We start from the raw sequence: 11,843 nt of genomic DNA on the forward strand, positions 1-11,843 counted from the left end.
GGAAAGGATGTAGAGTCGTAGTATTGTCTTTTCAACACTAGAGTATGATGCTAGTCACGAAGAAGTGCTATGGAATGGGTGTAGAGCCATAGTACTGTCTTTTCAACACTGGAAGATGATGCTAGTCACGAAGAAGTGCTATGGAAAGGATGAAGGGTCGTAGTATTATCTTTTTAACACTTTAATATGATTCTAGTCACAAAGAAGTGCTATGGAAAGGATGTAGAGCCATAGTATTGTCTTTTTCTGTCATTGAGCTGCAAATATAACACTGGAATATGATGCTAGTCACGAAGAAGTGCCAGGAAAGGATGCGGGAAATAAGGTACAGAAGGACGCAAAAATTCTTCCCTTTTAACCCCTTCTGCCCAACGATGTACAGCCAGTCACAAAAATTATTCCTCTCTCTCTCGCTCTCTCTCTCTCTCTCTCTCTCTCTCTCTCTCTCTCTCTCTCTATATATATATATATATATATATATATATATATTTATATAAATATATTTATATATATATTTATTTATCTATCTATCTATTTGTCCTCCCATCTCTCTCTCTCTCTCTGTCTTTCTCTCTCTCTCTCTCTCTCTCTCTCTCTCTCTCTCTCTCTCCATGTATCAATCTGTCTTTCTCTCCCCCAATCTCTCTCTCTCTCTCTCTCTCTCTCTCTCTCTCTCTCTCTCTCTCGGCCCACCATTTAAGGCAAGGATGACCCGCCTCCTCTGCCCCTGAGTGTCACAATGTGAGCAGTTTACCCCAGCCTCCCCTCGGATACAAACCCTAACATATTAATTTTAGCAATTTATCCTTCTCAACCACCAGGCGCAGTAGAGTTAAGAATGGGAGGATGGGGTGTGAGTCTCCTTGGTTACTAGTCAAAATTAAATAGATGAGATAGGTATGAGGGAGGAATGAGTCTCCTTGGTTACTAGTCAAATCAATCCTCCACTCACAAAACTAGATGAAACGTATGTGGGAGGAATGCGTCTCCTTGGTTACTAGTCACAGCAACCCTCCACTCTCCGTTCTAACCAGGTGAGGCTTAGGTATGAGATAGGTATGCATCTCCTTGGTTAGTAGTCAAATCAACTCTCCAGTCTCAAAGTCAGGTGAGACAGATATGAGGAGGGAATGCGTCTCTTTGGTTATTAGTCAAAAATAACCAGATAAGGCTTAGGTATGAATTAGGAACGCGTCTCCTTGGTTACTAGTCAAATCCACCCCCCCCCAGTATTTATCAGGTTAGAAAAACTTGCTATTTAATCTGCCACATTTTTATTTTATTTTAAGTGTTCACAGGTGTTCAGGCACTTGTTCACACCTGTCCACTTTGTTCAGGTCTTCATCCAACTCACCTGAACTTAATTAACAGAGGAACAGTGGTTTTGGGTAGGTTAGTGTAGGTTTGTGTAGATTAGGGTAGGTTTGGGTAGGTTAGGGAAGGTTTGGGTAGGTTTGGGTAGGTTGGGTTTGGCTAGGTTAGGGTAGGTTTGGGTAGGTTTGGGTAGGTTTGGCTAGGTTAGGGTAGGTTTGGGTAGGTTTAGATTGGTTTGGGTAGGTTTGGCTAGGTTAGGGTAGGTTTGGGTAGGTTAGGCTAGGTTTGGGTAGGTTAGGCTAGGTTAGGGTAGGTTTGGGTAGGTTTGGCTAGGTTAGGCTAGGTTAGGGTAGGTTTGGCTAGGTTAGGCTAGGTTAGGGTAGGTTTGGCTAGGTTAGGCTAGGTTTGGGTAGGTTTGGGTAGGTTTGGATAGGTTTGGGTAGGTTTAGATTGGTTTGGGTAGGTTTGGCTAGGTTAGGGTAGGTTTGGGTAGGTTAGGCTAGGTTAGGGTAGGTTTGGGTAGGTTTGGCTAGGTTAGGGTAGGTTAGGGTAGGTTTGGCTAGGTTTAGATTGGTTTGGGTAGGTTTAGATTGGTTTGGGTAGGTCTGGCTAGGTTTGGGTATGTTTGGCTCGGTTATATTAGGTTAGGGTAGGTTGCGTTAGGTGTGGTGTTAGTTTTGGTGCTCATTTGCTAACACAGTGCTCATGTTGCCCCAAATTACAGCACAGCATGCCCTGCGAGTCCAACCCTGTGTACTCCCATGGCCCTCCACACAGCTGAGAGTACACGTGCACCTGTACAGTAGAGAGAGTGAGCAAGTGAAAGTAAGCTAGGAGGAGAGATAGAGAAAGTGAGACAGTACAAACAGCAAAAATGTATCGTGAATCAGGGGTATGTAACATTTTATTGTGTCCACCCCAAACGGGATTGAGGCGTCTGGCAATAGATAGATAGATAGATCAAGAGAGAGAGAGGGAGAGAGAGAGAAAGTTAAAGAAAATGAGATAGAGTAAGAAATTAACAAAATATATGCCAGAAATTGAGTGAAGAAGATGGAGCTACGTACAAACCATTTCAAATTATCGTACACAGAAACCCGCGCGAATATCAGAACAGACAAGCCCGTGAGAAAAAGTGAGCGAGTGAGAGAATTAAAGAGAGTTAGAGAGAGGAAGAAAGTGTGCAAAATACACCAGAATTTTCTTACTCACCATGGAATTGTGGATGAAGAAGATGAAGTGGTCGTACAAATCCTGGCAAATGATCTGACCCACTGTTGTCGTCTCGTTCACCATGTGCCAGAGATCCATGTCGCTCGTGGCTTCTGCAAACTGGTGAGGGCGGGAAATTTTGAGTTTTTGAAAATTTATATTGGTTTCTACGCAACACCAGCCTTGTTTTGATTTTTTTTTATTATTACTACGCTATACCTGCATTTGTTTTGAGTTTTATTTTTAAATTTATACTTATTTCTACGTTATACCAGCTTTACGTCATACCAAGCCTGTTCTTTCATACCAGGTGATAATTATACCAATCTCTATACCAGAATACAGGTAAAGAAATGCAGGTAGACAGGTTAATTAACTCACCTCAACGGCACACCTGTCCTTGCACTGGTTATGACTATCGCAGCTGTTCACTTGCACGTCAGGTAGCCCGTAGACGAACCACTCATTGTGTGGTGACGAGACGAAGGCGCCACATCGACACCATGCCTCCTCCTCACGAGTGTTAGCCCTGCACAGGTGTTAGATGGGGTTAGAGAGGTGTGGGGTGGTTAGACTTGGCGTTAGGTTAGGTGTGGGATGGTTAGATTGGGGGTTGGGTGAGGTGTGGTGGGTGTTAGATGGGGTAGAGAGGTGTGGGGTGGTTAGATTGGGGGTTGGTGAGGTGTGGTGTGTGTTAGATGGGGTTAGAGGGGTGTGGTAGGTGTTAGATGGGGTTAGAGAGGTGTGAGGTGGTTAGATTTGGCGTTAGGTTAGGTGTGGGGTGGTTAGATTGGGGGGTGGGTGAGGTGTGGTGGGTGTTAGATGTTGTTAGAGAGGTGTGGTGGGTGTTAGATAAGGTTAGAGAGGTGGGTTGGGTGTTAGATGGGGTTAGAGAGGTGTGGGGTGGTTAGACTTGGGGTTGGGTGAGGTGTGGGGTGCGTTAGATATGGTTAGAAGGTGTGGGGTGGTTAGATTTGGCGTTAGGTTAGGTGTGGTGGGTGTTAGATGGTATTAGAGAGGAGTAGTGGGTGTTAGATGGGGTTAGAGAGGTGTGGGGTGGTTAGACTTGGGGTTGGGTGAGGTGTGGGGTGTGTTAGATGAAGTTAGAGAGGTGTGGTGGGTGTTAGATGGGGTTAGAGAGGTGTGGTGGGTGTTAGATGGGGTTAGAGAGGTGTGGTGGGTGTTAGATGGGGTTAGAGAGGTGTGGTGGGTGTTAGAGGGCGTTAGAGAGGTGTGGTGGGTGTTAGATGTGGCTAGAGAGGCGTGAGATGGTTAGATTTCAGGTTGGTGAGGTGTGGGGTGTGTTAGATGGCGTTAGGTGTGGTAAGTTAGTGTTAGTAGGGTTAGGTGGATATTATAACTAAGCTGACGCCAAATAGATGCAAGTGTGATAGAAGTTAGAGCTGGTCAGATTTTTTTTTAACGTGACTATCCCAAGCCCCAGTAGTCCTCTTACACCTCCGCATGTCACCACTTCGGCGCTAACACCCACCGTCCATACTGAATACATGCTAGGGCTGTCTCATACAGGACTGGTGTAGTGGTATTAGCGGGGGTATTTTTATGGCACCAACACCCACCGTCCATACTGAATACATGCTAGGGCTGCCTCATACCGGACTGGTGTACTGGTATTAGCGGGGGTATTTTTACATATCGGCGGGTCTTCTGGTATATAAGTCTCCTTTATGGTATTCAAATCCTTAAACTGTTCCCTACCTCAGCTGGGAATCGAACCCGGGTCCATTAGAACTGGGTTGGGTTAGGTGACGTTAGAGTTGTGTTAGATTGGGTTAGATTAATATAGGCTAGGCTGGGTAAGGTTAGGCAAGATTGGTGCCGTACTAGAGGATACTGCAGTGTGATATAAAGACTAATTCGCTTAGGAAGATGTGTTACGAGCCTTACCATGCGAGGGCCACGATGAGAGAGAGCAGTGCCAGGGTCTTCATGGTGGTGAGTGTTAGACTGCCTAGGCCTCCTGCTGCCTCACCTTTATATATCTGCCTAACCTCTGCCTACCCCCCGCCTCACCCATGCCTAACCCCTTTCTAACCCTCCTGCCTTACCCCTCACTAACCTACCGCTCTGCCTCACCCTTGCCTAACCTATCCCCTCTGCTTAACCTCTGCCTAACCTACCCCCTGTGCCTCACCCCGGCCTAACCCACCCACTCTGCCTAACCTCTGTCTTGTCATTACCTAACCCTCCCGTGCCTGCCTCACCCCTGCCAGACCTACCCTCCCCCCTGCCTTACCCGCCATACCCTGCCTAACCTCCTGCCGTACCCCTGCCTAACCCTCTTCACCGTATCACAGTTCTATTCTTTCACCGTAATTTGGCCGTGATTCCCGTTCTTTAGCGACTTATTCCACGTACGTACCTTTCCACAGCACTTCTTCGTGACTAGCACCATGGCTGTTGTCTATCTATTGTTACAGATCGGTATAGTTGAAAGACAATACTAGGGCTCACCATCCTCTAAATAGCACTTCTTCGTGACTAGCAGCGTAGGCTATTCTATTGTTAATGTTATGCTTAAGTATTCAAGACTGATGGTGATTTGATGTATAGCTAAATTCTCTCTCTCTCTCTCTCTCTCTCTCTCTCTCTCTCTCTCTCTTGTGTTAGACGTAAGGAAAGGGTTAATGAGTGTGTGTCAGATTATGTAAAGACCCAGTTGTTGCTTCACACACACACACACACACACACACACACACACACACACACACAAGGGGCCATACAGTACCCCTACACACCCTTACATAAAGAGGCATCAGCTGGGCGGCTCCCACGTGGGTCGGGTCAGCTGATTTACGTAAACAAAGAACACGTGGCGGTGCAGAGGTGACCCTACTCTCTCTCTCTCTGTTTATTTCTGTCTGTCTGTCTGTCTGTCTGTCTGTCTCTCTCTCTCTTTCTCTCTCTCTCTGTTTATTTCTGTCTGTCTGTCTGTCTGTCTGTCTGTCTGTCTCTCTCTCTCTCTCTCTCTCTGTTTATTTCTGTCTGTCTGTCTGTCTGTCTCTCTCTCTCTCTCTCTCTCTCTCTCTCTGTCTATTTCTGTCTGTCTGTCTGTCTGTCTCTCTCTCTCTCTCTCTCTCTGTCTATTTCTGTCTGTCTGTCTGTCTGTCTCTCTCTCTCTCTCTATTTCTGTCTGTCTGTCTGTCTCTCTCTCTCTCTCTCTCTCTCTCTCTCTCTCTCTCTCTCTCTCTCTCTCTCTCTCTCTCTCTCTAATGTTTACAAGGAAGGTTAAAGAAAGACGAGATTGGAGTCTTTCCACTTCTATACCTGTCTTTAAAAATAATATTAGTTACGAGAGAGAGAGAGAGAGAGAGAGAGAGAGAGAGAGAGAGAGAGTTTAAATATTGTCATGTTGTTCTTCCTCCAAAAACAAATCTTTATAAAATTAAAATTATTGTCCAGTTATATTTTTATTTATGTTATTTATTTATTTATTTATTTATTTACTTATTCAATATATTTAATTTGTTTATTTATTTATTTATTTTATTTATTTATTTATTTACTTATCATTTTATTTATTTATTTTATTTATTGGTCATTTTATTTATTACGCTTTTTATTTATTTATTTATTCATTTATTTATAATTTTATTTATTTATTTATTTATTTATAATTTTATTTGTTTATTTATTTATTTATTTATCATTTTACTTATGTAATTATTTATTTATTCATTTTATTTATTTATTTATCATTTTTATTTATTTATTTATTTATTTACTTATATATCTATTTATCATTTGTATTTATTTATTTATTTATTCATTTATTTATCATTTTATTTATTTATTTATTTATTCTTTTATATATGATTTTATATTTATCATTTTATTTTTGGCCATTTGATTTATTTATTTATCGATTAATTAATTCATTTATTTATTTATTTATTTAATCCTTTATTTATTTTATTTATATTCAGTAAAGATGAAGCAATATCCGCAAAGACATTCCATAACAAAAGGACACAACACGTCTATCTGTCTATCTATCTATCTAGTCTATCTATCTATCTGTCTATCTATCTGGCTGGCTATCTATCTATTCTATCTATCTGTGTCCATCTTTCTCTCTGTTTATCTATCTGGCTGGCTATCTATCTATCTATGTCTGTCTATCTATCTATCTATCTATCTTTTTATCCATTTATCTATCTATCTCTGTCTATCTATCTATCTATATATCTATCTCTGTCTATCTCTGTCTATCTATCTATCTGTCTAGTCTATCTATCTATCTTTCTATCTGTCTGTCCATCTATCTGTCTATCTTTGTGTCTATCTGTGTCTGTATCTATCTGTCTATCTATCTATCTGTTTATCTATCCGTCTGTCTATCTATCTGTCTATCTATCTACTGTATCTGTCTATCTGTCTGTTTACCTATCTGTTTATCTCTTTGTCGATCTATCTATCTAAATGTCTATCCATCTGTCCATCTGTCTTTCTATCTATCCATCTGTCTATCTGCCTATCTATCTATCAATCTTTGTCTGTCTGTCTACCTATCTGTCTATCTATCTGTCAGTCTGTCTATCTGTCTATCGATCTGTCTACCTATCTATTTATCCATCTCTGTCTATCTGTCTATCTATCAATCTATCTATCTATCTGTATCTATCTGTCTATCTGTCTATTTGTCCATCTATCTGTCTGTCTGTCCATCCATCTATCTATCTATATATCTGTCTTTTACCAGACGCCTTAATCCTGTAAGGGGTGGCAACAAACAAATCGCCTCCATGTAGCCCTGTCCCCCACCATTTCACTGCCCTGCTCCCACCTCACACACCCCTCTCTCATATACCTCACCAATCCATCCTTTCATCTCATCCTTGGCCTCCCCCTCCCTCACCCCCTCTCCACCTCACTCACATACACTCTCCCCGTCAGTCTCTCTCATATACCTCACCAATCCATCCTTTCATCTCATCCCCGGCCTCCCCCTCCCTCACCCCCTCTCCACCTCACTCACATACACTCTCCTCGTTAGTCTCTCGCCATCCATCCTCTCCATATGGCCAAACCACCTCCATATGTTTCTCCTAACGCTTTCTACAACATCCACATCCACACCACAACGCTCCTTCACTTCCCAGAAAAATGGTGGTTGCAAATTTGTACATACGGTAGTGTAAGACCTTTCCATTAATCTATCAAATAGCCTAAGAGTTGAAGGACACACACACACACACACACACACACATAAATGAAGACATGCTAAGAAGGATAATAACATCATTCATTAGACCAACCCTGGAATATGCATCAGTAGTCTGGAGTCCTCATCTCAAAAAGCACATAGACAAGATTGAAAAAGTTCAAAGGGCCGCTACAAGATGGATACCAAGCTTAAGGGACCTAAGCTACGAAGAAAGACTAAATAAACTGAATCTACCAACACTACAGGAGAGAAGGAAAAGAGGTGACATGATAATGCTATATTAATGCATATCAGGAAAGGAGAAAATAGACATAAATGATTGCTTAACATATGGAGAAGCATCAGCAAGAGGACACTGCAAAAAACTGCATAAGAAGAGAGGTGATAAAGACGTAAGGAAATTCAGTTTCCCAAACAGAGCAATTGATCAATGGAATGCACTACCGAATGAAATAGTGTGTGCCAAAACAATTCACAAATTTAAGGATATGTACGATAAATATGGTTTAAGACACGGGACAGTACGAGCTTGACTCATTCCTGTAAAGATACAATTAGGTAAGAACACACACACACACACACACACACACACACACACACACACACACACACACATATTATATAAAGAATTTAATTTCCATAAGACACCCAAGTAAATATTCGTTTTCTTTGACGTTCCCTTCAGAGAAAATTGTATACATAACGGTAACTATGCTAAACAATTCTAGAAAATTGTTAGAATGAAGATGACACAAAAAAGGTGTTAGAATAAGGATGAGTTGTGATGATTTATATATTTTTCACTTATACTATTTTTTTTTTACCTTTTTACGCTTGAAAGGAATATATCTTCCTAATACTTTTTCCTTCTTAATTTAATACTAACGGAAATTTTATCATTGTAATAACAAAAACTCACTCAAGTACAGATTTATCAGGTAGGGTAGGTTAGACAGTTAGGTAGGGTAGACTGTGTACATAATGTTAGAAAAGGGTAAGGAAGGTTTGACGGGACAGGGTGGGACAGACACGAGTAGGGTATGACAGGCATGCCCGGCTTCAAGCCAACTGAACCGCGCCTAAGGGGCCCCGCACTAGGGAGCTAGGGTAGGGTAGAGACCCTATAGGGTCTGTAGGGTAGGGGAGATAGGTGATGGTTTGTTTAATGGGATGCTTCAGACAGTGAATTTCCTAATAAACGTATGGGACCTCGGGCCGCGAGGTTTTGCGTGAAAGTGCGAGAGTTTGTTTACTGCGTCACATGGAACCTCCAGCTGCAGACGACACACTTCCTGATGCAGGTCAGATTTTTTTATACATCTCGTTGACAAGCCAAATGGTTTCTTGTAAGCCAAGCAACCATTTACAACGCTGGGTGGTTACCATATAACCAACCCATACGTGCTCCCTACGTGTCAACAAGTGGGTTGGTGGAGGGTTAGTGCCCCTCCCTGTAAAATAGGTAACTCAAAGTCAAGTGGCCACTCCTTACGGGATTATGGCGTCTGGCAATAGATAGATAGATAGATGTTATAATTTGAGCGTATGTCGTAAGGTTTACCTCCATGAATTTGTCAAGCAGCGAATTATGCATTGTTGTGGTGAATCTATGTTGCATGTAAAAGAGATCGCTATCAAAAACGAATGTAAAACGTGTGAAAGTAATCGCTCATTTTGATTGCTTTCCATTCTACCATAGAGGTATGAAGTCTATAATGGACTTTATTTATATCTCTATGATTCTACAGACCTTGACTGTGAACCTGGGCACACCAAAAATATTCCCAATTGGGCCCTGGAGATCTCAAGGCCGGCCCTGCATAAAGTAGGTTAGACAGGGGTAGGGTAGTTGTTGCTGATTAATCACAGCCGGCCGAGCAGACCCATCTACCACAGACAAGTGACCGCCCCTGTAGGGTCATCCCATGAAACAAGCCAGTGTTCCCTTGTAGCTGCCAGCACCTGGATTTTTTTTCCATAATTCCCCCCTTCAGTACTGAGCGTCCTTCCATTGATGATAATGTTGTTATAATGATTAATTATTTACAAGATGCATTGGGGATTAAAGGGTTAAGTAACTTTATTTCTGTATTTGTTATTTATTTTTATCATGTATACAGTTTTTTTATTTATATATTTTTATTTCTACTCAATATAAACTCATAAAAGTCCTGTCTAAATAAATGGATTATTGAAGCCTGTATATACTTCCTCTAAGTGTGTTTCAAATGGCTGACGAAGTTTGTAAGAATGACATAAGATCATCATCATCATTGTTTTCATCATTATAATCATCATCGTTATCACTGATATCCTCCTCTTCTTCCTCCTCCTCCTCCTGATCATCATCATCATCATCTTTGTTATCCTCCTCTTCCTCCTCCAAATCCTCCTCCTCCTCCTCCTTCTCCTCCTCCTCTTCCTCCTTGTCATCATCATCATCATCGTCAGCGTACAAGGATGCAGGATCAGTATAGAAACTCATATTGTGTATTTTTGCCTGCCTTTCAACCCATTCCCTACGAGGACATCATTTTAAAATTTGAAATATCATCAGGAAATTATTGAAAGCTAACTTCAGTAAAACTCATGTGAATATAACAGAAAATAAATGGAGAAAGACCTAATTCTGTTGTCCTGTTACCCATTACTGTTATCCGTTGTTCTCTTATCCGTTATTCCTTGTCTGTTATTGTGTTCATTGCCTCGTTATTATCCGTTATCCATTGTCTGCTGTTCGTTATCCATTGTTTATAATCCGTTATTCGTAATTCATTTTCCGTTATCCACCGTCCGTTAGTTATCAGATACTCACTGTTTGTTATCCATTGTCCATTATCCTTTGTTCATCGTTCATTTTCCGTTATCCACTGTCCATTCGTTATCCGTTATTCATCGTTAATTATCCGTTGTCCTTTATCCGTTATCCACTGCTGTTGTCCGTTAACCTTCAGTGTTTCAACACAAGGGGGATTTAAGAGGCTTGCTGCACCTCCTTCTGGGTGAAATTCGCTCATAAAGATAGTGAAGGAAGTAAGGACAGCACTTGAAGCAGCCTGGACAACTAAAATCATTGACGCAATCGGAAGCTGGAAGCACTGGGAGTCCCCGTCTGTGGGGAGGCAGACACATTTAAATATTCACCCTGGGTGCATTTTTACCAGGTTTTGTAATACTGATTTTTTGTGTTTTTCACCAGGGATTATTATACATTTTTCTGGTATTTCTCACCAAGGAATTATAATAGTGTTGGTAATTTTGTGCAAGGCAATGATGGTACAGTTTTGTGTGCATGTGTGTGTGTGTGTGTGTGTGTGTGTGTGTGTGTGTGTGTGTACATCCTAGTTACTTACTTCTGCAAAGTGAGGATTCGGGGAGGAAGGATGTACCTTGCCGGGCAGCGTCCAGGCTTCTGAGCAGTGCTCAAGTGTACCTGTGTAGTACATGTAACATACCACGAGTGTAAGTGCCATAGTACACACACACACACACACACACACACACACACACACACACACACACACACACACACACACACACACACACATTTTTAGAAATAGATATTAGAAAATCTGATAAGAAATGATCTTGAAGAACACAGTGTGATAACAGAATGGCAGTTCGATTTTAGAAAAGGAAAAGCATGTGTTACTAATCTATTAAGCTACTATGATAGAGTTACAGAAACATTACAGAAAAGAGAAGGATGGGTGGACAGTATCTATTTAGATTTCAAGAAAGCATTTGACAGAGTACCGCACCAAAGACTTTTATGGAAACTGTACCATCAGGGAGGTATCCGAGGCAGTCTGTACTTTTGGATGCAGGATTTTCTCAGAAAAAGGGAAACGAGAACAGTATTAAGGGGAAATTACTCATCATGGAGGGAAGTGACTAGTGGAGTTCCACAGGGCTCAGTGCTGGCACCAATTATGTTTTTAGTAGCTATATATAAATGACATAATAACATTGGAAAAGAAAGCTATCTAAATATGTTTGTGGATGATGCAGAAATACAAAGGAAAATTACTAATCCAGATTCTTGCAAAGAGCTGCAAGAAGAATTAAATAAGTGTCATGAATGAAGGAATAAATGGCAAGTGGAATTTAAAATAGACAAGTGTCATGT

At 41.3% G+C, this 11,843-nt stretch overlaps 1 protein-coding gene across 1 annotated transcript; it reads right to left on the reverse strand.

Moving 5' to 3' along the window:
* Positions 1-1,998: 1,998 nt before the first annotated feature.
* LOC145390588 (uncharacterized) lies at positions 1,999-4,478 on the reverse strand. The gene is made up of 4 exons (XM_080265399.1): positions 4,435-4,478; positions 2,908-3,055; positions 2,527-2,646; positions 1,999-2,109 (listed from the first exon to the last, which is right to left on the reverse strand). The coding sequence occupies exons 1-4, from the start codon at positions 4,476-4,478 to the stop codon at positions 1,999-2,001; spliced, it is 423 nt and encodes a 140-aa protein (XP_080121525.1).
* Between the last annotated feature and the right edge of the window lie 7,365 nt (positions 4,479-11,843).

The sequence above is a fragment of the Coenobita brevimanus genome, chromosome 15, assembly GCF_032717465.1.
Source record: "Coenobita brevimanus isolate Jiangsu-jjx chromosome 15, ASM3271746v2, whole genome shotgun sequence".
Classification (NCBI taxonomy): domain Eukaryota; kingdom Metazoa; phylum Arthropoda; class Malacostraca; order Decapoda; family Coenobitidae; genus Coenobita; species Coenobita brevimanus.